This window comes from Carassius carassius, chromosome 17 (genome assembly GCF_963082965.1).
Source record: "Carassius carassius chromosome 17, fCarCar2.1, whole genome shotgun sequence".
Taxonomy (NCBI): Eukaryota; Metazoa; Chordata; class Actinopteri; order Cypriniformes; family Cyprinidae; genus Carassius; species Carassius carassius.
In genome coordinates, this window is record NC_081771.1 from 1039487 (window position 1) to 1066559 (window position 27073).

The following is a 27073-nucleotide window of genomic DNA, read 5'->3' on the forward strand; positions in this document are numbered from 1 at the left end:
CCAAGGTCATTAGTTTGAGGTAATAATAAGATGCTTTTGGTAAAATCTTTTTAAAATAATGGTTACAAAAGTTTTCAAACAATGCCATAGAAAAGGGGTCGCCAACTGGTCGCGAATACTTTTGACATAATCACCCCTTTCACACAGTAATACCAGCAAATTGGCATAAAATTACCAAATGACTTTATCGGTAAATAAAAAAATGCACAGGCAATGACGTCTTTTTTCCTGCAAAAACACCATACACATTGTTTTCAAATTGCCAAGAAATGATAATTATTACAATAGGATTGGACCTGAGTAGACGTCTTACGTCAGAACGTTCTAAATTCGTACATGGCATGCTCATACCGGTAATCTTCTTTATGGGTTTACATACAGCATCATTCCAGCAATTTACTAGTAATCTTGCAACTTCTCATATTGGTAAATTACCAGAATTAATTAGTTTTTAAAAAGATCCTATACACACGATCTCTTTATAGCAATTTACCGTTAATTTTCCAGTAAAGTCTGTATGTGTGAAAGGGGCTATTGAAATCAATAAATGCCAAATGCTATTTGTCTCCCCTTATGAACACCCCTCTGTGTGTGTGTGTGTGTGTGTTCTTGCACATAAAAAAATAGACCTACAGTCGCCCCAAAAAGCATTTGGACACTAATCTCACACTTTTTAACTAAGCAAAAAGAAACTCAAACACAAGCAAAACATTCAATGGAAGTGTGTTGGGTTTGAAATGGTAGGCCTAGATGTAGTGTTGAAGATGAAGACAGTCAGTATTGTGTTAGTTTATGTGATTCTTTAAGCCTTTATTACTTCAAAACCACCTGATTCACACACATTGAGTTGAACAGCGACATTAGTGAAGAGAAAAGCATTTGAGACACGCAGATACAGATCCAATCAATCAGATTTTTATTTGTGACTTCGGTTTTCCAAATACATTCTGCAGCTCCTGTATCGACTGTTGTATACATTATCTAATGAGCTGCACAGTAAACATAATTTATGAAATATATTACATTAACAGACACATCTTTATACATGCAAACAAACAAATATGGAACATTCAGGTTCATGCATTACAACTATTTACTCATAGACAGAACAGAAAACGAATACAATTTAATACAAATAATTCAACAACATCTAAAATATGTAAAACTATAACAAAGCATATACAGTTAAAAATTGCAATTTGCCTTAGGTTTTGCGTTATATGGTATCAGAGCACCTCTAAGTGGTCAAACACTAACATTGCAATAGTTAAAGTCTAGTGGTGCTGTTTTGGTAAAACCGATTTAAAAATTGAGGTGAATAAAAATGTCCTTCGTTTCTATATTATGCGATTACACGGACAGAAATGTCACTTAACCTTTGTCTTTTTTTTTTTTTGCATCTATATATACAAAATTAAGATTTGATGTAACACAATGCAAAAATGTTTTTATTTTATTAATTTATGGTTGAGTAATGCAAACTTCACAAAAAGGCAGACATTAAAACAGATAAATACAATTTAATTTCCAAGACTAATACTGACTTAAAAATTAAATATATTTAATATTTTAATAAAAAGTTAATATATACTAAAGTGCAATGTTCCCTGGTGTGCATATTATTTTTAAACAATCACAAATTAATCTATAAATGAGTAAATGTAGATTATATAAGTGCACATTTAACACCGCTATAAAGCAAATGCAGTTACAAAAATAAAACTGCATGAAGCCCATCATCTTCTAGCATTTTTCTTCATTCCCAGACTTCTGTTGGGGTTTTGAACCTGGATGTGCCGGGCCGGATTCACTACACATCCTTTCTCCTTATAATGATCCAGAAGTCTTCTCCACAACACACTGCACCGCAGCAAGTTCTCATTACCTGACAAAATAGCAGAATTACAGCACTGCAAACCAAGCATCACATGTAAAACTGTTGATAATTATAAATTAATTAATGTAGACATATTAAAAGGAGGTTTAGTTTTATTTTAATAGCATTTGACATAGTACGACAAAAAAAGAAAAATGATATCATATAATTTTGAAATTATTATAGGACCAAGTAATACTTAAAATACTTGACAAAAATGTGATGAGTGCATTTTTCCGCATTATTCAAATAACTTTCCGGGTGTTATCTATCAAATCATTCACACATTATTGATTCACACAAGCCTAGACTGTTTTTCATCATATTCAGAATAGATGGCATTACTAACCAATGATGCACAGGCCTTCTTGTGCCCTGGTAATGCCCACGTTGACTTGGTGTGGGTCCATGATGAATCCAAATCGCTTCATAATCCAGGATTGGGTTAGTTGTGTCTCTATATCAGTTTTGGGACAAGAGCGCACAGTTGATATGATGACATATTTCCATTCACTTCCTGTGGCCAGAGAAACAAAAGGGAAAAGACCAGAAATAATTAATTCAGAAAAAAAAAAAATCTACATGCCATTGTCAAAACATGCAACTAAAAACTTTTTTTTTTCCAATTAGGGTATGTACTCTATATGCATTAAAAACAAAAAATAATAAAAAATACTTAATTTTTTTTTTTTTTTTTAGCAAAATAATGGTAATTGTAATGTTCTGTCATGGGTCAAGTTACATTGTTAAAAGTTTTAGTAACATAATATGTTTATTGTGTCGCTTGTAAAATGGCTTTTGTTAAAATTGTTATTACCTTGACTTTTCATGATGGTGTTGTACGTGATGTCACTCATACCCTTATTGCGCAGGTATTTCTAAATATTTGACACTTGAGCATTATATGGTGTAAGAATGGCAATGTCCTTTTTCTGTATCCCAACCTCAGTCAAAAGAATGGCGATCCGCACCTGTAGGAAGATTATCACAATTAGAAATAAATTGAAATATAATTTTATAATATATCCTTAGGGGGCATTTTGAATTCACAACAATAAAGCCTTTGTGGCAAAATTGGGTGGGGCTTCGACATTTAAATTATTTATTTATTTATGCACCTAAGACTTTTAACGCATCTTCATGTACTGTATTCATGTAAAAATTTTAGTAATTAATATAACTTTTTAAAATTAAAAAGGTACTTTTATTATACCTCCAGTAGTTTGAAATTTGAATGTTACGAAAAGGAGCGCGAATCTGGGAGGATTCATTCTAAACTTAACTGCCAATTTTGTCGAATCACGGCCAACGGCATCGACTGAGGAGAAACTGAAGAAGAGCGTAAATCTAACACTCTCTGCATCATTTGGAGTTATTAGGTAAGTAAACAACAAAATGTACACAGCATTTGTCCATTATTTAGAAACAGCTTGTTTTAAGTTTTGACAGATGTGTAAATATGGACGAAGAAATGCCAGGTTATTTTATATTTCCTTTGAGTCTTTATTTTAACCGTTTTGTTAGTCATAGTTGCCGTTTTGAGTCTCAAGATGGCGCCAATTAGCCATAGCTCGCGTTGTTGTGAAAGTAAAGATGGGAGTCAAATGACGTATGAAGTATTATGACTCATCATCAGGAGCGATCCTACAAGCTTAATATTGATAAAGTCTAATTGACAATTTAATCTACTACATTTTTCTCTTACCACTTCTTCTGCCTCCTCCAAATTTCCCTTTGAGTTTTCATTCCCCCGTTCAGTCCGGACCACCAGACTTTTCTCCTTTCCTTCAACATGACCAAAAACTATGCGTGTGTGCCTTGAATTAGCAAGGAAAAGACTTGGTTTGGGTGATGTTCCAGTTATTAACTTTCCTTCATAGAACTGCTTTGATGGAAAAGCACAAATGTCTTTTTGCTGAAAGAAAAAAGATATGCAATGGAGTGAAACTACTGCTGTTTAACTTTTTTAGATCATTGTTAAATATCACTAGATAAAAATACTATTAAATGAATAGAAACAATATATACGTTTAAAATAAAAATTTAACAGCAGTTTAAAGACCACTTCCAAAAACAAATAACAGCACCAGGCAGAAATGTTTTAATATAAATTTAGTATTAAAGTTATTTATTTTATTTAAATAGCTATTTATTAATTTATTACCATTCTGTACTGAGTGTCAAGCAAGAGTGCTTTCTCCGTGTAACGTTCAAAAAGAGATTTGCTCATTCCCAATCGCTCCACCACATCACAGTGGACTACAGGTTGCAGCTGCTTATGATCTCCCAGAAGAACAATCTACAACATCAAATTAGTAGGATATTAATAACCTAAAAGTGGATTTAAATATGTTGCATCTTTGCTCAGTGCAAACACAATGAAATGAAAGTGCTAATATTTAAATCAGGGTTTGCCTAAAAAGAACATTGCTTTGGAGCTCACCTGCTCAGGCTTATGAGCCACTAGTGGAATAAAGGCTTCGGGTTCAGTTGCCATGGCACATTCATCAATGATGATCTGTTTGAAGTCGAGGGCATCAGCTAAGGCAGGGTGTGAGGCTGCTGTGCAAGTGCACAAGATGACATCATGCCGCAGTAATTCATGTTTTCGAGCCTCTTGGAGGGTTTCTCTGTAGCTTTAAAATAAAAAATATATATAGTTTTTAGTTTAAACTTTTCAATAAAATTGTTTCCAAACTATTTGTACCAAACAATAACAATAAAAAAGAGATTTGTAGTTAATGAGCCATACATACAGTTTTTTTTCTTCATCCGTGAATTGATCTCCTCTTTTAATTTTCCTATCAAAAGCTAATATTTGTGTGGAATGTGGGTTGCCAACTTTTCGAATCAGGTGGTGAAGTGCAATGGAACTAATAATACAACAACACACATCTGTTAGTGGAAAGCAAATAAGTGATAGATGGATAGTATTTGGCAAATACCTGAGCTCTGTGTTGGGTTTTTCGCCTCGTTTAGAATTACGTGACAGCTTTAGATTGCAGCCTGGGTAAGGAAATTCCAACATTTCTGTCTGATCGCTGTAGACTCTGAGAGGTCTAAGTTCCTTTTGAAGTTTAAGGAGATGACCTGCAACACATTCATATAAAAAAATTAAGGTTGTGATCTTTGGTCAGGTAATCTTCTTTGAAAGTGAATTGCATAATTCTTGCTTCACCAGTGACTAAAATATAAAAACTGATAATTGACTGTACAGAAAATGTACCTGCGACAACATCGACAGACTTATTTGAGGGGCCACAGTACAGAACAGCTCTCTTCTTCTGTGAATTGGTGGTAGGAAGTTGGATGTTCTTGAGCAACCAATACACAATATGGACACCAACAACAGTTTTTCCAGTCCCTGTGAAAACGCTCAACAGTAATATAATAGGGAAAGCATGGAAATTACAATAGCCTAAGGCCAAAGAAACCAAAGACGGTCCAGAAATATCTCTCACCTGGTGGTCCTTGGATAAGAGTGAATGGGTTAGTCAATGCTTCTCTTATAGCTTTGCACTGACTGTTGTTTAGATGGGAAAACCCAGAAGGGAGATAACTATCAATCTCAAATCTGGCTGGAATCTGCTTCGAATTGTTGCATCCTTTGAGGAAATACAGTGTTAAACAAAATGAAACTACATTTGAATGGATAATTGTTTAAAAGATGGCTAGTAAATCATTAGTTTTGATAGTAGGGTTTGAAATATAGATATGCAAAACATTATAATAACTGTCAAACTGTTGCACCTCCTTCATAGTTGATTTTCCTGCCTATGGCGATATTTTTGACAAGGTTGTTGGCTTTGGTTAGAGTGTTAATTGCATCCTCTTTGCGTCTGAATGTTAAATAAATCATAACAATAAAGAAGAATATAAATATTGTTTGAAGATGTTATCATAATTTAAGCATATGTATAAAACAATACAGTGTACATAAATACAAAATTTTAATAAGCTGTAGTGTCTATAATTTATAGTCTTACACATCTGGCAGAAGCTTTGGAATCAGCTCCAGAGTAAATCTGGTCCTCTCACAAAATATGGCTTCCGGAATGTTTGTCATAGGCATGTGGTTAATCTGAAAATCAATTTGTAAATTCTTTGGTTCTTTGGATTCCATTACTTCAACTTCCGTAATTATGCCATGAGCCACCCACGTGACAGAAGGAATATCCATAAGAGTTGTGCACTGAGAGTTTTCCTGAAAGGGACTACTCTGGTTAATCCTAGTTTGAATGCAGAGGAAACTGTTCTTGAGGTCACATTCAATGGACCACTGAGATTTTTTGTCAAGTGGGAGGAGAAAAAAACCCTGATGCGTCTTTGGAGGAGAGGTTTTCCATTTCAAAGCTGCATCTTCAATAAGAATACTTTCATTTTCAGCAACAGCATTGGAGCCTGACTCCATTTCACATAAAGGTTTCCATATTTTCTGATAATCCATGTATGTGTTGTATGAGTTCCGCGATGAGTTGGAAGCATATTTTGAAAAACACTTGATTGGATCTTTCACATGCTCCAAACAAATCTCAAATTTTGGATGCACAACAAACAGCTGAATTGCTGGTGTCATTAGTCCTTGTGCAGTGGCTGAACATAGTTGTACCTCGACCACCTCACCTGGCTTTATTCTCATTGACAGTTCAGCATAATGCTCAGTGTGCATGGGATCAGATTTTCCTGAACTTGTAGCATTTCTCGGTCTTTCATTGAATTGTTTTATTGAGCTAACGTCAAGCTCCTCGATCAGGGGAAACAATCTGTCCCAATTTTCCTCTCTAAGAGCAGCTGCTAGGCCTTTCCAGGTCTTTGTAGAGACATAGGCCATGATTGAGTTTGGAGTTTGCTGTTTCACTTCAGCAACGATGTGAGGATTGGAGAATGAATATATCCTTCGCACCCATTTCAAGATCACGCAGTTGTTGGTTTCATCAAACTGCGGTTGATCTGCCAACTGAAGATCCCTGTACATAATGTCTAAGTTTTCTGATATAGAGGTTCTGTTAAGTGGGAAGGATAATCTAAAATTTGTCCCTGATGGACTGAGTTCCACAATGTATGCCACCTTCCTTTCACTTTGGGTTGACAGTTCTATTGCAAAATGTAGAGCATTTGTTTTCCTCTCATATGCTGACTGTTGGTCATTTTTTCTGGAAAATTCCATACAAGATAAGTCAATGTCACGAGCTGTGTACCTAACATTTGTCTTGTCAATCACAGAATGAAGAAGACGCTGCGCAATGACATCTATATATCGGCGGATTGGAGATGATGCCCATACATAGCTGTCAAGATCCAAATCATAGTGCCCAATTCTTGATACATGTGTTGAGTTTGAACGCAGAATACATGCTTTGTGAAACAGTCCCCTAATTGCGATTGCAAAAGGGAGAAGTTGGGGGTGAATCTCATCAGTTGCAATAAAGTCAATTACTTTGTAGATATTTTTCTGCTCAGCTGCTGTCTTCAGGCATCTTAAAACAGATTTTAATATGGGGAAGGTTTCACAATCAGAAATGCCAGCCTGAGGGTTTGGCATGGCTCTGCGGTGGATCAAACCTTGGTTATCCAGTTCATGAGACAGATGATCACACTCATGAACTTTACTTGAGAAGTGAACTGATAGTGGAATCAGGGAGGCATTTTTGTCAAAAAGGTAAGCAAGCTTTTTACTTTGTGGCCTGTCCTGGCATCTCAGTGGAGTTATGCTCCTTGTTGTTTCATCAAACAGAAGACGTTCAGCAACCGTGTGGTTAAACATGATCATCATCTCTTCTACCATTAGGTGAGATCGCCTTCTTCCAAGAGTCACATCCTCGTCTGGCATTTTGTAGCACCAGTCGTCCTGTTTTCTGTATCTCCTGTGAACCTCAGCAAAGTTCCATGCTTTCACAAGGCACATTTGAAGCGGGTCAGATTGCTGATGATTATTTTCAAAGATATCTTCAACTTCATCATAAGAAAATTTCCTCTTGGAGTGAATGACAGACTTGCAAATTAATCTTTTCTTTATGCTGTTTTTTTTGGTATCCACTTGTATTATTAAGGAGATGGCTCGTCTGTCTTGGTTAGGAATCAAACTGAAGAAATCAGCACTCAGTTCTTTGGGGAACATGTGTTTAGGCTCCTTTCCACATGGATAGAATGAAGTACACAGCAGTTTTGCATATTTGTCCAGTTCACTGTCTTTAGCCACAAAACTTGCAACATCAGAAATGTGAACTCCTATTTCATAGCACTCACCTAAATCCCGTACACTGATTGCATCATCAAGGTCTTGTGAATTGGCAGGATCAATGGTGAATGTTGGGAGCATGCGAAAATCTTTTCGCCCATCTTCAAATAAATTAATACTTTGAAAGTCACTCATCTGTCTTTCCAAAGATGAAGAAAGTGTTCTCGTCAACTGGAATTCTATGTCAAGAACCTTTAGTCCATCTTCTAAAGTTGTTACTTTTGGAAACTGTCCCACAACAATCCCCAAAGGGTATTTGAAAACATTTCTCCACTTAAGCACTTTGACAACGAAGAGATATTTTCTGTGTGCTTCATTGATTTTGATGAACCTATCTACGGTGAGGTTCTCAGGATTTCTTACAGCAATGTGGTTTGGTTTGTCTTTCCAAAATGGTGTGTAGATTTTGGAGATGCATTTGTTTATAGGTGTCATCACTTGACTATCGTGTCTTTCAAGGGTGCAGACAAATTCTTTGACAGTATCTGCACTTTCAAGGATGTTGATCACTCTTCCAATGGGAGGATTTGATCTCTCACTCAGAATCTCCACTGTTACCTTGTCTCCAGGGAATGCCTGTCCGATATTCTTTCTACCCTTGATATCAATTCTCTGAGTGGGCTCGTCAAGTGGTCTTGCATAGCCACGGTCATAAAACTCTTTGATCAGCTCACAGTGTTTGCGAATGTTAAAGTTAGTCAGCAATTGCTCTTCATCATCTTCTGTAATTTGGTTGTTCATACTACTGACACCCTGCTTATGTTGAAAAACTGGAAACAAGCCTTCCTCTGTCAATGCAACATTGATGTCTTTGCTCTCATCAAGAAGCTCTTGAAGTATTGGGTCTTCTATGTCTGGTATTTCAGATGTAGTTGATTCACTATCACTGCTCTCTTCATCCTCACTTCTGCAGAGCTCAGACATCTCAAGAAGATCTTGTTTCAGAGAATCCAAGGTAAAATCATGGGCACTTCCCTTGTTGATGCAATCCTCTATGTATGATCTCCATAATCTCCAGCATGTACCGAACTGATGGCAGCAAAGTGCAGCTGCATCTCCAACAACAAATATTTGAGACTGGGCTCTTGTCATAACTGTGTTCAGCACTCGTATGTCATTGAAAAACTCAAGACAGGTCCGATCAGTCTACAATAAGCTGTCCTTGGTGTGCACAGTGGAAATCACTATTACTGTGAACTGTTTTCCTGAAAAATATGGGAAAAGGCGGTATGCTCTGTAAATTACATGCATTAAAAGTGTGTATGAACATAATCATGGCATAGTATTACATTTGAGTAATGCAAATTGAGTAATCATCTTTACCTTGCACATTTTCAGCATTCTCCACAGTGAAACGGGGCAGTCTAAGCTGACGCAGTCTTTGCCTGATTTCCAACACCTGAAACACAAAAGAGGCACAAACATCTGGTATAAAAGCACTTACTGTATATGCATCTTACACAAAAGCAGGATGCTGTTAATAGGGCTGTGACGGTGGCTGATTTTTACCACCGCGGTAGTCATGGACTAACAACTGCCGGTGGCGCGGTGTTGAAAAAAAAAAAAAAAAAAAAAAATTATATATATTAGTGTCAAAATCGCGCCTGCAAAACACTAAAATAAATATCAAAGAAATAATGCAGTTAAACAAGAAAGTAGCCACTCTAACGGACGCGAGCGACGCAGCGTGACAAAATACTCATTATAATCAGTGATGCTACACTGGAAGCTGCACGACAAGACATGATAAATCCCCGTCCGGTCTGTGAGGTACTGACACAGAGTTCAAATGTCCTGTATAGACACTAGACAGACCTGTCGCAACGCGGTTGTGTTGCGTCCGGTTTATTTTTCCGCCACCAAGCAAGCTCAGTGACTCCACATCTGCATGTGCTCTCTTTGAAATAGGAATCGTTGCCATATTTCTTTTGTACCATCTTTTATTTATCGCTGTCTCGTTTGTATTTGGCCAGTTTGGAGAAAGCCTCACCAAACCTGACCAGCCAGCATTTGCGATCATGAGAACTTGTGCAAATGCTGATTGGTGACATGAATGCAGATGACTCCAGATCGGCGATGTGGTATTTGCTTTCCCAACAAGATCCATCGCCCAACACTAAATTAATTTGCTTAATGCATAAACAGTTTTTTCCTGCGCTCAAATCTGCCAATCTAAAGGAAACGCTGTGTTTGAGGTAATTTGTTTATAGACTTAGAATTTTGCAACTATTACAGTTATTACACTTATATACAAAACTTTGTATTATGCTTGTGACGTCACGTGCACTACCGCCGGTGGCAGTAGACAACCGCGGTAGCAACCGACCACCATGGTGACACGGTCATCACGGCAACCGTCACAGCCCTAGCTGTTAATAAAATCATAATATAAATTGCCAGCTAGCAATAGGTTTGATACCTGTCTGCCTTGAGAAAGGACACAGACTGATTCTGGATCTTTATCACCCCACTCTTTAGGCCAGCCCTTCATTATTCCTTGCACAGTGTTAATAATGCTTAAAATCTGTTCTGCATTGAACCAGGACATGCTTGTTGGGTCGAAACAGCATTCTCCTCTTACATGATGGAACTGCAAGGCATGTTGTTGTGGATGAGGAGGCACACTTCCTCTAGCTTTGATCACATCACTCCTTCCTACATAAAAATGTGTTGATACAAAATCCACAATGTCCTTTGTGGAACGGAAGTTTTCATTGAAAATAATTCGGCTTTGTTTGGCGCCATCACTGTTTTCAGCTTGGTAGTGATAGAAGAGGCGATTGAGCAGAGTATGTTCTGAGCATTTGTCTTGTTTCACAGAGAAGAGCTTGGGTCCCATCTGCATGTGATCTCCTGCTAAAACAACACGTGTATTTTTACCTGCTAAGCCCAGGGCCATAAGAACCTCACTCTCCAACATCTGAGAAGCTTCATCAATCAGAATGTGGCTGAAGTAGTTTTCAGGGAGGTTCATGTCATGGAAGAAACGAGCCACAGCAGTTGTTGTTATGATGATTCTTGCAGAATCTAAAACAGCTTTATCAGGAAACTCAAACTGATTGCTATCTCTGGATAAATGGCAGTACTGTAGAGTGATGGTATCAGTAGCTCTTGGATTGCTTTCCTTTGCCTTGATTCTCAATGGTTTGGCTTCATGATGAAGAGTTGCATATTCATGAAAATGACCTTTTACATAAAGATCAGCAGAACTGTATAAAAAAAGAGAAATAACTTTAGCTTACAATGACTGGATTAAATTATTACATTTTCAGACAGTTTCAAAATGACACTGGCTTCAAGGTATGCATTTTTATGAGTTTATGCATTCCACGGAAACCAATTCCAAGACTTTGCCCTTAATTGCACCATGCTTTACTGTTTAAACTAGAGAAACAGAATAAAAAACAATAATGCAATTTCCCTGATGAAATTACCAGTATGTATTTTAGATGTTGGTGTGCCAGTGTCGTCACAAGACTCTACTCTGTTAAGCCAGGACAAACAAGCATTAAGCATTAACCATGTGTCTGTTTCGGAGTGTAGAAGCTGAACGGTTTCACGCTCACTTCATGACAGACGAAGGCACTGGTGCAGTCACTTTTTTAAAATCCATTCCATAAAAATACTCCATTATTTTTGGTCATACAGATTAAAGTAATACATCTTCTGAAACTGTACGGATTCTGCATTTATTTGTGTGCACTCAGAATAACAATAAAACATTGCGCTTTTGTATAATAATTCAAACTAACAGGATGTTCTCCCGTTTGGTCTCTGTGAACTTGAGCGCACTACTTTGAATATCTGTGTATACTTGCATTACACACATGATAAATATATCAATAGAGAGTGAAATCTCTTCTTTTTTGAATGAACGAAATCTATCCAGTTAGTTAACGATTTTCTTGTGTTGATTAACATTAATGATTACTGTTACTGATTACTACACTGTTCTCTGTTCTTGCGCTTCAGATGTGTGCGCTGCACGCAAACAGTGCAATTCTTTTCCCTTCCTGTGCTTAAATAGTTTCAAAATCACATTAAAATGTGAACGCAGGAATCATTTAGCGGAACCAAAAAGCACGTATCTTATCGAATACCCGGTTATTGGAAATTTGGAAACGGTTCCCAATACCCAACCATAAAAGTGCCACTGCATTGTGATGTCTTACCTGTTTGTGTGTGTGCAAATCAGGATTTTGTTCTGTGGTTGCTGCACAAGAGCTTGGGTCATCTTTGCAAGGGTTAGAGTTTTCCCTGTTCCAAAAGGTCCATAAATCAACAAAGGTGGGATGCAGCATTTGTTGTCTGTTACGCCCAGAACAAAGTTCATTGCTGCTTGCTGTTTCTCATTTAACTCTCCTGAATCTGACTGGGAAGAAATACAGAACTTGCTGTTTTTCAGATCGGGCAAAACTTTGTCTAAGTTGGGGAGATCATCAATGGCCTTGTGCATCTCACAGAACCAGAGGCGATTTAGCTGGAACTGGACTTCCATCTCACACTGCTGTCCATTCTGCAGGTTCAAATCAGTGCAGCACTGTCTGGAAAGCTGCAAAAGTACTTGTGTTTCTGTGGCAGCGTCTTTTAGAAATTCAGCCTCATAAATAGGCCCAATATAATCATTGTTTTCCACGACACGAACAAGAGATCTGATAGCATGTCTTTTCACTAAGAAACCTTGAGGAGCTCTTGAGGATTGACCACAAGTTCTCAATGGGATTAAGATCTGGGGAGTTGTCAACAATGTCAACATTCTGGTCCCCGAGCCACTTAGTTATCACTTTTGCCTTATAGCACGGTGCTCCATCGTGCTGGAAAATGCATTGTTCTTCACCAAACTGTTGTTGGATTGTTGGAAGAAGTTGCTGTTGGAGGGTTTTGGTACCATTCTTTATTCATGGCTGTGTTTTTGGGCAGAATTGTGAGTGAGCCCACTCCCTTGGATGAGAAGCAACCCCACACATGAATGGTGTCAGGATGCTTTACTGTTGGCATGACACAGGACTGATGGTAGCGCTCACCTTTTCTTCTCCGGACAAGCCTTTTTCCAGATGCCCCAAACAATCGGAAAGGGGCTTCATCGGAGAATATGACTTTGCCCCAGTCCTCAGCAGTCCATTCACTATACTTTCTTCAGAAGATCAATCTGTCCCTGATGTTTTTTTTTGGAGAGAAGTGGCTTCTGTGCTGCCCTTCTTGACACCAGGCCATCTTCCAAAAGTCTTGGCCTCACTGTGCGTGCAGATGCGCTCACACCTGCCTGCTGCCATTCCTGAGCAAGCTCTGCACTGGTGGCACTCCGATCCCGCAGCTGAATCCTCTTTAGGAGACGATCCTGGCGCTTGCTGGACTTTCTTGGACGTCCTGAAGCCTTCTTTACAAGAATTGAACCTCTTTCCTTGAAGTTCTTGATGATCCTATACATTTTTGATTTAGGTGCAATCTTAGTAGCCACAATATCCTTGCCTGTGAAGCCATTTTTATGCAACGCAATGATGGCTGCACGCGTTTCTTTGCAGGTCAGCATGGTTAACAATGGAAGAACAATGATTTCAAGCATCACCCTCCTTTTAACATGTCAAGTCTGCCATTCTAACCCAATCAGCCTGACATAATGATCTCCAGCCTTGTACTCGTCAACATTCTCACCTGAGTTAACAAGACGATTACTGAAATGATCTCAGCAGGTCCTTTAATGACAGCAATGAAATGCAGTGGAATGTTTTTTTTGGGATTAAGTTAATTTTCATGGCAAAGAAGGACTATGCAATTCATCTGATCACTCTTTATAACATTCTGGAGTATATGCAAATTGCTATTATAAAAACTTAAGCAGCAACTTTTCCAATTTCCAATATTTATGTAATTCTCAAAACTTTTGGCCACGACTGTACTTACACATTATACATACATACCTTTTAAGCAGTTTACTTTCCTCTCTTTCCTCTCGATATAAAAAATTGTGCATGTTGTGTTTGTAATTGTCACAGTTAATCACACTGTTCATCTTATCTATCATGATTAGCTTGTATCTGTTTATCAGCTCTCTCTCTGCCTCTTCTCTTTCAAAGAAAGGAATGATTTCCATGCTTTCCTCATTCCAGGGCTCAAGATTCCGGTCAGACTCTTGTTTTTTTTTTGGGAACCTCAAGTGTTGGACATGTGACTGGTGTTCCCTTACACTCATCCTCTCCAACTCTGACCTTGATTTTTTGTCGTAGTACAGGTCTCGTGTTGAAGTCAAACACTACCCACTGCTCATACTTGCCTGGTTGGTCAGATTTGAAGGACACTGGGATTTCATACTCTGCAGAAACAAATGACAATAATTCAGGCGGAAATAATTTGTAAACAAGGGACTTCAATTAATTAACAAATTAATCAATTAGTAATAGTAAAAACATGCCATACAGTTTCTTGCTGGGTTTTGTAAGAAATATTCACCTGTTTGGTTCTTTTTAAACCAATCGCTACTGGAATATGTCCGTTCCTCATTGGGGTCTTTGCCGAGGCTGAATTTTACCCCCAGTTCCCGTTTCAATAAAGCAATAATCTCTAGAGGTTCCTGGAGGGATTTAAGTCAGTTTGGAATTACATTAAGATCAGTGTCATTGCAGAGGCTATCCTACACTACTTTCTCACACTTACAGCAGTCTAAACATGTTTAGAAAAACAACATGGGTACTTGGCAGATGACAGACCTCAAAAACTGGATCTCACCATAGACACAACATATCCATTTGGGAATAAAAACTTTATATTAGGTGGCTTTAACTACTACTTACATCTAAAAATAAGTACAATGTACTTATTGTGTACATATTATATTGCAAAACACTTTTGCTGCTATTGAGGTGGGCTACATGTAAGGTTAGGGACAGGTTTGGTGGTATGGGTAGGTTTAAGAGTGGGTTAAGGTGTAAGGGATTGGTCAACAGTGTAATTACAGATGCAATTACATGTAGGTATTTTTACAAAGTGCTTGCAAGTACATAGTTGTTAAGGCCACCTAAAAAAGTGGGACCGACAATTTTAATGAGAGCTTGTTAAATTCTGCAAAGATGCTTTGAGTATCTTACTTGTGGACATAAGGATAAGGAGTTCCTTAAGGTTTGTTATCAAAATTATGAGCTGAACCCCATAATTCTTACATTAAGAGCAAATGTAGTGCTATCATTAGTAAGTGGTATTACTCTATTGTAGCAAACCTGGTCAAATGTTACAATGACTATCTTTTTTTATACCCATTAATTTGAAATGTAAAGACAAATGTTATACATGTTATGTAATGTACAGACCTTGGATTTAATGGTAAAATTCCATGTACACTGTATTCCCTTTTTCCTTACATACAGACTGTCTATATTTGGGTCACAGCTGATAGAAACATCAGGAAGGGTGTCGCTGACCTGCAGGAATATTGATTCAATCACTGTTTATGATATTGTAAAAAGCTATTTCAAAAAGTTGTGTTGTAAATATATAATAAAAAAATTGCATGGATCAATAAAAAGTATTTCTTAGCACACATAACACAAGGTTCAAATTAAATGCATGTACATTAACAATGGAAAAGGGTCAAAGAGAGGTCAGAGATACACCTGTCAACATGTCATATAATGACATCATACATTGTTCATTACTAAATGCCCCACTTACAATAATTGTCTTTTCATTGCAGTGTCTGTATTCCTCCAAAATGTTGTCCTGATAGGACAGTAGACCCATCTCGGCAGCATCTCTGGCTCTTTTTCTTGAAGTCTTGATTCTCTTTTGCCATTCACAAAGTTCTTCTTGACTGTGTGCCTCTGGGCAGTCAACACCATACTCGCATATCAGGGATCTAAGAGAATGTTTTATAGGAAGCTTAAACTTACTTGGATAAAAGCAAACATCTAATGGCACGTCACACTTCATATAAATACCTTTCACAAAGTTTCAGGTCCTTGTATGTTGGTGGTGGATTTCTGTACTTCCAAGACTGAGAGGTACCTGTATCTTCAAAGATCAGTCTCCTGTGATTCACAGTGAAACAGTGGTTCTTCAGTTCCTCATCTGTTGGGAAGTAGATGTGGCAGAATGTGCAGTCGAACTGTCCTCCTTGTAGTGTCCTTTGGTTTTGTTTTATCATTTTCACAGGCTTGGCCGGGAGGCAACAACCCTCCACAATGAATTGTCACCTTTCCTCTTGATCAGTAAGATGTCTTCTGAGCAGTTATGGATGATCTCCTTATAGCAACATGAAATCTCATTGTGTTTTTACAGTGCTTTTTTACAACTGATACACAGCGTGTGTGAATCTAGTAATGCTTTAAGATTTTATGCGAGAGCCTTGACTGTAAAAAGAAAACGTTTGCAATTAGAATGAGATTTTACAACTTATTGTTTTTGTTCCCTTGATATTTTGCTATGGGTATTTATCATGTGGTTTTTCAAAATATGAATAAAACAAGGTTTGTGTGATAACTATAAATGTATAATACTTTGTTGTTTTACTCTGAAAACATGAATTTTTAAGCAGTTACGTTTATTTTTTTAAACACATTTGTACATAGGAACCAGGGGTTTCTAGCCAATTTTACACACTAGGCAAAATCCTTATTGTCACTCCCCCATGTTATATATATATACATATACAGACCCGGAAGAGAAGACAATGCTGAATAGATGTAATTTTTGTTATTTTGGACCAAAATGTATTTTCGATGCTTTAACAAATTCTAACTGACCCTATGATGTCACATGGACTACTTTTAAGATGTTTTTCTTACCTTTCTGGACATGGACAGTATACCGTACATACATTTTCAATGGAGGGATAGAAAGCTCTCGGACTAAATCTAAAATATCTTGAACCGTGTTCTGAAGATAAACGGAGGTCATTTTTGGGTGAACTAACCCTTTAATGTTATGTTTGTCGTTGTCTCATATTAGATACGCTGTTTTTTGTAAATGCTACTGCTTCTGTTAACTTTCAATATATGGTTTTATTATGATTAAAGCTTTAATACAGCACAGCAACCGTACGCATATCCATGTATAATGCTTCTCACTGCTTTGTGAAAATAAGTGTATAAATAGAACAGTTTGTTGGAGCTGATCTGACGATTTGAATGATAGAGAGAGAGAGAGAGAGAGAGAGAGAGAGATGCAGAGCAGTATTGCTCGCCTAGGCTTCCGGCTTTGCTACCGTTCGGACGTTCTAGCTTACTGCTCTGCGCTTTGCTTCTTATTTCTGTACTTTTCTCTGATTTTTCTAAGATTTTTCTAAGATTTCTACATCAGCAGATCAGCACAGTGCTTTTAAAAAAACAGATTTTTTTGGCACAAACGCTAAAACTAAAAACTCTTTGGGACTGGAATAATACTACAAAAAGGAAACTTTGCCTCCCACTGCCAGCAGCTTACATTCCAGAGAGGGGAAAACAACTGCCTACATTCAAACAGAAGAGAGAGAAAATGCCTCCTGTTGGATCTACTTGTTGCATGAACTGCTGCAAACTTCTACAAAGGATTGTGATTCTTGAAACAAAGTTACTTGCTGGACTTCCAAAACAGACGGAACACTTAGCAGATCGTCGTCATGGACCTTCTCAGCATACAGCCGGTGAGTCCCATGAATCTTCTGAATCTCAACAGTTTATACCAAGTGTAGAGGAACAAGCCGAAACTGATCGCCACACTAATCGATGGCACAAACAGGGAGCGAGACCCAAAGGAAAACGAAATATCAGATTGTCACGAGTTTCTCGCATTGCTGCCGTAGCTTCCTCTACCCCAGATTCGACTATGACAAGGCTTGTGAATACTGGCATTCAACCACCCCCTATACATCTTGAGAACAGATTTGAAGCATTAATGAATGTGGGTGAGGAATCCCCAAATGTATTTAAACATGGATCTGATCAGCCAGCAGCTAACATCGCTACTAACAGGCGCTCAAGGACGAGCTGAAAGCAGACATCGGCTTTCAGCTCAGAGCGCAGCCGAGCCAAGGACTCTGATAGTGGGTGACTCTGTTATCAGAAACATCCGTAGCAGGACTACAACAACATGCTGCCTTCCTCAAGCAACGGTCTCTGATGTGAACAAGGAACTTCAGAACATTCTGATGAAGCACAAGACTGCAAATCGAATCATCATCCATGTGGGGAAGAATGATATTCGGAAAGAGCAGTCAGAACTCCTTAAGAAGGACTTCAGTGAACTCTTTGAAACACTTCGAAGACTCAAAGTTCAGTCGTTCATCAGTTAACCACTCCCAGCAAGGGGAACAAATATGTTTTCAGGGTTGCTTGGGCTGAACACATGGCTACAAAGATCTTGTAATATAAAAGGAGTGAATTTCATCGACAACTTCAATCTTTTCTGGGGCCATAGACAATTGTTTAAACCGGATGGCCTCCACCCAAACAAACTTGGTGCTAGAGTGTTTAAGGACAATATCTACTTTTCCCTCCGTCATCCTTCAGCAGAGTGTGTCAATCCATTCAGCACACACACACCGGGTCCGAGTCATCATGTGGTTGATATATCCCACCAGGACACTGATATCACCACACAGCCAAAACAAGCACTGCTCATGGACACTATCCCGACTGAGCCCTGCCCACAGAGCTCCTCACAGACTGACTGTGATGTATCAAAACAGCTACAAGATTCAGCAACCAGGGATTACTTTCTGGAAAACAGCCAGGGAAGCCAGGACAACATATCACAGCCACCGGAAACACCAGAGACACAGCCCATCTCACCAGACACATTATCACTTTCTCCAGCATCTCCACTTCTGTGCTTCTCACAGAAAATGGAGGAATTGGTGTATGCTGGGACTAAACTCTCTCACTCATTTGCTGCAAGCCCGCAGATATCACAAAAAAAACGGCAGGCCCAAAACCACCAAAGCCTGTGGTCCCTGCTCCTGCGAAAGCTCTTCGACCACTGCCACAACGCCAGGGCCCAAACCCTCTATCTGCTGAAGGTGAACCAAAAACAACTGATAGCAGCTCTCAGTGATATGTGTTGGGTCCCCGCTATAATAACAGCAACATTCACAAATGCCTACTGAACAAGCGGGAACCCAGTGTGCCTGTAGCTTTCTCTATTTCAGTTTTATCACGTGATAGAAAGTCTAAGGCCATCTCAAGCCGAAGGGCAAACTCATCTAATCTGCGGCCTATTATGCATCAAACTAAGATTGATATAAAGACACAAAGCACAGCCATCAAGTTAGCATCTTTAAACATTTGCTCACTAAAAAATAAATCATTTCTAATAAATGACTTTATAACCACAAACAATCTGGATTTTATGTTTCTAAACGAAACATGGCTTGAAGACAGCTGCAATGCAACAGTCCTTAATGAAGCAGCCCCTCCTAACTTCACTTACATGAGTGTCTGCAGGACTGTTAGGAGAGGTGGGGGTGTAGCTGCAATTTTTAAAGATGTCTATCAATGCAAGCAAGTGTCATTTGGTCAGTACTTGTCTTTTGAATATCTAGGGATTGTGCTGAAAGGTGCTCCATGCATTCTGTTTATTATTATTTACAGGCCTCCAAAATACTCTCCAGCCTTTGTTGAAGAGGTCACAGAAATGTTATCAATGATTTCCTCAGAGTTTGACTGTTTTGCTATTGCAGGGGATTTTAATATTCACATAGATAATTCAGAAAACAAAACTACAAAAGAAATGATAACGGTTCTAAACACTTTTGACTTGACTCAGCTTGTGCATGGACCCACACACAAAGGTGGACACACTCTAGACTTAATCATCAGTAGGGGTCTAAACATTTCATCCATTGTTATTAAGGACATAGCACTATCTGATCATTTCTGTATTTTCTTTGAAATTTTGTTGTCTGCTACAACTGAATCTAGATCGGTCTCTGTCAGAAGGAGATGTATTAACGAGAACACAAGTGTACTATTTATGGAAGCTATATCTTTAACACCAAGCATTTCTGCAGACTCTGTTGATACTCTCCTTGATTCATTCAACTCAAAAGTTAAGAATGTTATTGATGATATTGCTCCAATAATAATCAGAAAGAAAACAAACAGACAGAAATCAGTTTGGAGAAGATCAACAGCAGTTCAGACTATGAAAAGACAATGCAGAAAAGCAGAGCGGATGTGGCGGAAGACAAAACTTGAAATTCACTATAGCATCTACAAAGACAGCCTTCATGCTTTTAATGTGAATTTCTTCTCAAACCTTATAAACAGGAACTTAAATAACACTCGTACTCTTTTTGCCACTGTTGAGAGACTGACAAACCCCCCAAGTCAGATTCCCAGTGAAATGCTCTCAGACAGCAAATGCAATGAGTTTGCATCCTTCTTTTCTGATAAGATCATCAATATCAGGAAGGCGATTAGCACATCCTCAAGGAATGCAGAGGTCAGACAGATTAGGCCACAATATAAAAAAGATACTATGTCGATTTTTGAAGCAATTGATAGCAAAATTCTGGAAGACATAGTGCAGCACCTAAAATCGTCAACCTGCTATCTTGACACACTTCCCACATCTTTTTTCAAAAATGTGTTTAACTGCTTAGAAGCAGATCTTTTAGAAGTGGTGAACGCTTCACTTCTTTCTGGGACATTTCCAAACTCCTTAAAAAATGCAGTTGTTAAGCCCCTCCTGAAAAAGAGCAATCTTGATAACACCATTTTGAGCAATTTTAGACCAATATCTAATCTTCCTTTTATAGGTAAAATTATAGAAAGGGTAGTTTTTAATCAGCTGAACAAATACTTACACTCAAATGGATACCTGGACAATTTTCAATCTGGTTTTCTACCGCATCACAGCACAAAGACAGCACTCATTAAGATAATAAATGATATTCGCTTAAATTGTGACTCTGGCAAAATATCGGTGCTGGTATTGCTAGATCTCAGTGCTGCGTTTGACACTGTCGATCATAACATACTACTAGAGAGACTGGAAAACTGGGTCGGGCTTTCTGGGATGGTACTCAAATGGTTCAGGTCATACTTAGAAGGGAGAGGTTATTATGTGAGTCTAGGAGAGCATAAGTCTAAGTGGACGTCCATGACATGCGGAGTCCCACAAGGGTCAATTCTTGCACCGCTCTTGTTTAGCCTGTATATGCTTCCCCTAAGTCAAATAATGAGAAAGAATCAAATTGCCTATCACAGCTATGCTGATGATACCCAGATTTACCTAGCCTTATCTCCAAATGACTACAGCCCAATTGACTCCCTCTGCCAATGCATTGGTGAAATTAATAGTTGGATGTGCCAGAACTTTCTTCAGTTAAACAAGGAAAAAACTGAAGTCATTGCATTTGGAAACAAAGATGAAGTGTTCAAGGTGAATGCATACCTTAACTCTAGGGGTCAAACAACTAAAAATCAAGTCAGGAATCTTGGTGTGATTCTGGAGACAGACCTTAGTTTCAATAGTCATGTCAAAGCAGTAACTAAATCAGCATACTATCATTTAAAAAACATTGCAAGAATTAGATCTTTTGTTTCCAGCCAAGACTTGGAGAAACTTGTTCATGCCTTCATCACCAGCAGGGTGGACTATTGTAATGGGCTCCTCACCGGCCTTCCCAAAAAGACCATTAGACAGCTGCAGCTCATCCAGAACGCTGCTGCCAGGATTATGACTAGAACCAGAAAATATGAGCATATCACACCAGTCCTCAGGTCCTTACACTGGCTTCCAGTTACATTTAGGATTGATTTTAAAGTACTTTTACTCGTATATAAGTCACTAAATGACCTAGGACCGAAATATATTGCAGATATGCTCACTGAATATAAACCTAACAGAGCACTCAGATCATTAGGATCGAGTCAGTTAGAAATACCAAGGGTTCACACAAAACAAGGGGAGTCCTCCTTTTAGTTACTATGCCGCCCGCAGTTGGAATCAGCTTCCAGAAGAGATCAGATGTGCTAAAACACTGGTCACATTTAAATCTAGACTTAAAACTCATCTGTTTAGCTGTGCATTTATTGAATGAGCACTGTGCAATGTCCGAACTGATTGCAATATATATTTTCACTGTTTTTTTTAATTTTATGTAAAATCATTTTCTTACTGTTTTAAATTAATTTTAAATAAGTACAGTTTAATAATTTTAAAAGTTTTAAAATTGCTTGTTTTATTCTTGTTATTATTTTTCTTCATTACTATTTTACTTTCTTTTATGTAAAGCACTTTGAATTACCATTGTGTACGAAATGTGCTATATAAATAAACTTGCCTTGCCTATTGAGAACCGCTTCTTTAGAACATTGGTTTTGAAACTTAGGAATTCATTAGAATCGTTAGAAGACAGAATCGCAATTCATACATGAACAGATTTTTACGTGCACCACTAGTTTTCAATTCCTCTTCTCTAAAGCAGCAGAAAATGGCCTCGCCTCTTTGTTGCGTGTTGCCAGGGGGCGGGGTTTATCTGGGTTTGTGATGTAATGGACCCAGGAAGAAGCTTGCTTTAGTCCCTTACCAGCTGTTTTTGTAGGCATTAAACTGCCAGAATTTTAAAAAGATGATATTTCCATTTACATAGAATTTTCAGTGCTGTAACTTTTGCAGATATTGTTTATTCTCAAACAGCAACACTAACTAACGTTAAAAAAGTGAAATCGCAATCAACCATCCCTTTAATTGTATTACATTTGGATTTGGATAGAAATTTCCCCTGCGGTTATTATGGGTGGCTCAATAGCGCGATATGCGGTATTACCGCTGTTTTTTTTTTTTTTACATACCTTATTTATCCTGATTTTGCTGCACACAAAGCTCTATCGTTGAGTTATGTAGCATATATTGTTGCTTTTTTAACTGACAGAGAGACACGTTTTAAAACATTTTTGTTTATTGTTAAATGCCAAACAGCAACAAGAACATGCATTTTCCAAAAAATTTTTTTTTGAAGAAATCAAAGAGTTCTAACATGTCTTACACATATTTGCGCGCGACTTTGGACAGCAGCGGAAATCTAGACTGATTATCGTGTCACCACTGGCCCACCAGGACAGTGGATTCGCGTTGGAGTCGATGCATTCCTCAAGCAGATACAGCGTGTGTTAGCTCGTTATCTGCTCACGCTCTCTTGGGTATGGGCACTGACGCGGAGGTTGTCCTTTCACGGCTGTATTTTACAGATTTCGCAAAGGCATCAGCTACTCCTAACTGTCGACCGGTACTGGTCTCAGCTGTTCTTTTTGATGTTGCTCCGTGACCTGATGCTTGAGGGGGCAGCTGCGCTGGATGACAGGGGACACTCTAAAACGCTTACCGTCAAAAACGCTTAACATGGCTAAATGTACTAAGACAGTGATATTAACAGACCAAACTCACTAAAAATCATGCTAATAAAGTATACCATCTATAATAAATCAGATGAGCCCTGAATATGAATGAAACTCTAATAACACGTTAAGCCTTTTCCTCCCATAGAAAACCGTTATAAGAAAACGATTAATGTGGCTTAATGTACTAAGACTGTGATTTTTAAAAACCAAACTCACTAAACATTATACTAATAAAGTATACGATGTACAAAAAAAAAAAAAAGATGATCCCTGAATATGAATGCAAGTCGTTTAATAACACGTTAAGCCTTATGATGGTTTTCTATGGGAGGAAAAGGCTTAACGTTTTATTAAACGCGTTGAATTTATTTTCAGGGATCATCTGATTTTTTGTAGATAGTATACTTTATAAATATGATGTTTAGTGAGTTTGGTCTGTTAATATCACTGTATTAGTACATTAAACCACGTTAAGCGTTTTTCACGTTAAGCGTTTTAGAATGTCCCGATGACCTCAAATTAGATGTATTGCCGCGTCACAGGAACCTTTTTGAAGCAAATTTTGCATATCAGCTCATCTATATTCGCTGTCTCGCCCTTTTCATTGGGTTGAAAGCCAAAATGTTCCCAAACTGGCGACGTGACATTGGGTTGGGATGAGATCGAGCGCCTCCCATCATTTCAGCCGGCCTATTCAAAACAAACGAAGCACCATAAAGCTACAACGGCTCGCGAGAAAATTACAGTCCTAACCATATTGTATCATTAATTTATTTAACATTAAATGCACAGTGACAAATTGAAAAAACAAGAAGGCCACAGGCTCATAAAAAAAACAACAACAACTGAACACTGCGGTTGCCGCGGTTTCTGCGGTTGCTATCTTTCCTCTGCGGTTTGCATGTCAATAGCGCGGTATTACAATATTGCGGTTATCGCGACAGCCCTACTTTTTATATTTATCTGTTTTTTTGTTCAATTGTTTTGTTGTTGTTGCTTGAAACATTGATTTAAAGTGTCAGTTATTGCATTATTATTTCAGTCAACCCTATTACCTCAAACTATATAAAAGCTTGATCAGTGGCATAATGCAGCTACTTAATCCTTTGTTACTCATAAACACGTGAACTCATGATATCTATCAGATATTTCTTTGAGTTTGCCCCTCTTCAATCCCTCCTCTCTTCTTACTCGCTCCCTTCCACAGATGTTTCCTATTATTGTTTGAGTGTGAGTGATCTCATCTTCTCTCTTACTCCTGCCCTCCCTTTCATTCCCCTTGTTTTTCTCCCTCCTCCCAACACTTCCCGACGTTTATATGGAATACATGACACACTGATCATGTAATACACATGTAATACTGACACACTGACACACAAGTGCAGTTATGACACAATAAGTACAATGCACGTAACTATTTTAGTTAGGAATTAGTTATAATTAATTATAATTTAGTTAGAGATGATTTACTTTCATGCTCAGTATGACTACTTTCATCGTGTAACAAAATGCAATGCTTTCAGAATGAGAAACCTTTTACTAAATGGAAAGCTGTAAACTAAGCAGTGACTGAATTCCACGGATGATTACAAAATGTAATGATTTTTTATTTTTTTTATGAAGATTCATTAACTTCTTTCTGTTAAATAAACTGTTCACAAAAGAATCAAGTAACATGAATTAGTAATGCACAGCGTTATCGTACCTTCATATTTTCCTTCCCATCCTAACGGTTTTCTGATGTGTCATGATCTTCCTGTAACACTGGATGATTCAGCCGCTCTCAGTGTCATGTGCATCAAGAGTGTGCTTGTACAGCTTTCAGTTTCAATACTGATGAAAATCACAGAAGGCAAACGTAAGGGGTTTAAGCCCATCCTTTTACTAAATCAGAAAAAACAACAACCCTTAAAGGGTTAGTTCACCCAAAAATTAAAATTAGTCTGCGTTTTACTCTCCTCAGAAGCATCCTAGGGTGAACTAGCCCTTTAATTTTCCAATTAGACTTTGTATATCTACACCAATTTAAGCATACATCAGTTATGTATTTGCTACATGTTTTCACTATCACAAGAAAACACTATGTTTGCATACAACATGCATTTTCTTTTAAACCAATACTGAACAAATTAGTAATGTTTGCCACATTGCACAAGCTTAACTTTTTATCCTGAAATAATTAAGAATGGAACTTATACTGAACATTCTTTATCCTGTATTATAATGTTTCTTTTAACAAGATATTTACAATCTTATAAGGAAAATAAAACGGATGCACTCTTATTAAATGAGACATTGTTATGAGGAGATTACCCGTTTAATTTTTAACGTGGAATCGCTGATCAATGATAACATTTAAATGAAAAAAATATTGTTTCCAATGTTGGGGTCCTTTAAAAGGATACTCAGTAACACTGGCATAAGATGTGATGGATGTGCCAACATATAATGTAATGTTGATTGGCAACGTTTTAGAATTTTGAGAAATAAATGTACCTTAGCTATTCGGGCCTCTAAATCAAATTATTATCTTAATGCAACTACTGATAACTTTAACAATTCTTCTAAATTCTGGAAAACAATTAAATTATTGCAGAACAAAAAAGTTTCAGACTTTCCCCAGAAATTGATCATTTGAAATGTAACCATCACAGATAAAAGTGACATTTTAAATGCCTTTAATGCACACTTTTAGAAGGCAGATCATCTATTTGATCAACAGTTTCCATCAATTTCAAGTGATGCTTCAACACATTTTTTGCCACCTAGTACATTTTCTATCTCTGATTTGTCATTTGATTTTGAAGCCCTACAAGTTCAAGATGTTATGAAATTATTAAATTCTATAGACCCTAAAAAGGCACCTGGACCTGATGGTCTGGATCCCTTTTTGTTAAAGGTGGCTGCACCGGTTATAGCTGAGCCTATTACTCATATTTTTAATATGTCATTAAGTTTTAATCAGATCCCAGCTATCTGGAAACAAGCTTACATTACTCCCCTATTCAAGTCTGGTGATCAATTTAACATGAATAAGTTTAGACCCATCTCTAATCTTCCTGTTCTTTCTAAAATATTGGAATCTTTAGTTGCTACCAAACTTAAATCATATTTGCGCTCACATAATATTTTAAATAAAATGCAATCCGGGTTCCGGTCGGGGCACAGTACAATATCTGCCACTTTAAAAGTCATGGATGACATCAAAGAGGCCATGGACAGTAAACTTAGCTGTGTTTCTCTGTTCATAGACCTCACAAAGGCGTTTGATACTGTGGACCATCCATTATTGGTTAATACCCTGCTGAGAGCTGGCATTGGATGTAACGCGGTCAAATGGTTCCATAGCTATTTGACCAATCGTTCACAAATGGTCAAATATGGCAATGATTTGTCAAACCCAGTCCTTGTAACTAAGGGTGTTCCACAGGGTTCTGTTTTGGGTCCCTTGCTTTTCCTAGTTTATATTAATAATGTTTGTGATAATCTTAATTTTTGTAAATATCACCTTTATGCAGATGATACAATTCTGTAATCCTGTGCCCCCACAGCTAAATTAGCTTTTTCAAATCTACAGGCAGATTTCAATACCCTGCAACATGCCCTACTAGATTTGAAGCTGTTGTTAAATCCGCATAAAACTAAAGT

At 37.8% G+C, this 27073-nt stretch overlaps 1 protein-coding gene across 1 annotated transcript; it reads right to left on the bottom strand.

The window, feature by feature from the left end:
- Positions 1-1598: 1598 nt before the first annotated feature.
- LOC132091014 (helicase with zinc finger domain 2-like) lies at positions 1599-25229 on the bottom strand. Its single transcript, XM_059497801.1, is given in 22 exon segments — positions 1599-1885; positions 2226-2393; positions 2694-2847; positions 3582-3791; positions 4041-4175; positions 4320-4512; positions 4633-4749; positions 4822-4966; positions 5103-5240; positions 5338-5481; positions 5627-5715; positions 5863-9319; positions 9438-9513; positions 10534-11323; positions 12287-12805; positions 14033-14244; positions 14246-14424; positions 14562-14682; positions 15416-15526; positions 15777-15960; positions 16043-16453; positions 25131-25229. Coding segments are annotated over 21 exon segments (7497 nt in total). The 5' UTR covers positions 16249-16453; positions 25131-25229; the 3' UTR covers positions 1599-1736.
- Positions 25230-27073: the final 1844 nt, after the last annotated feature.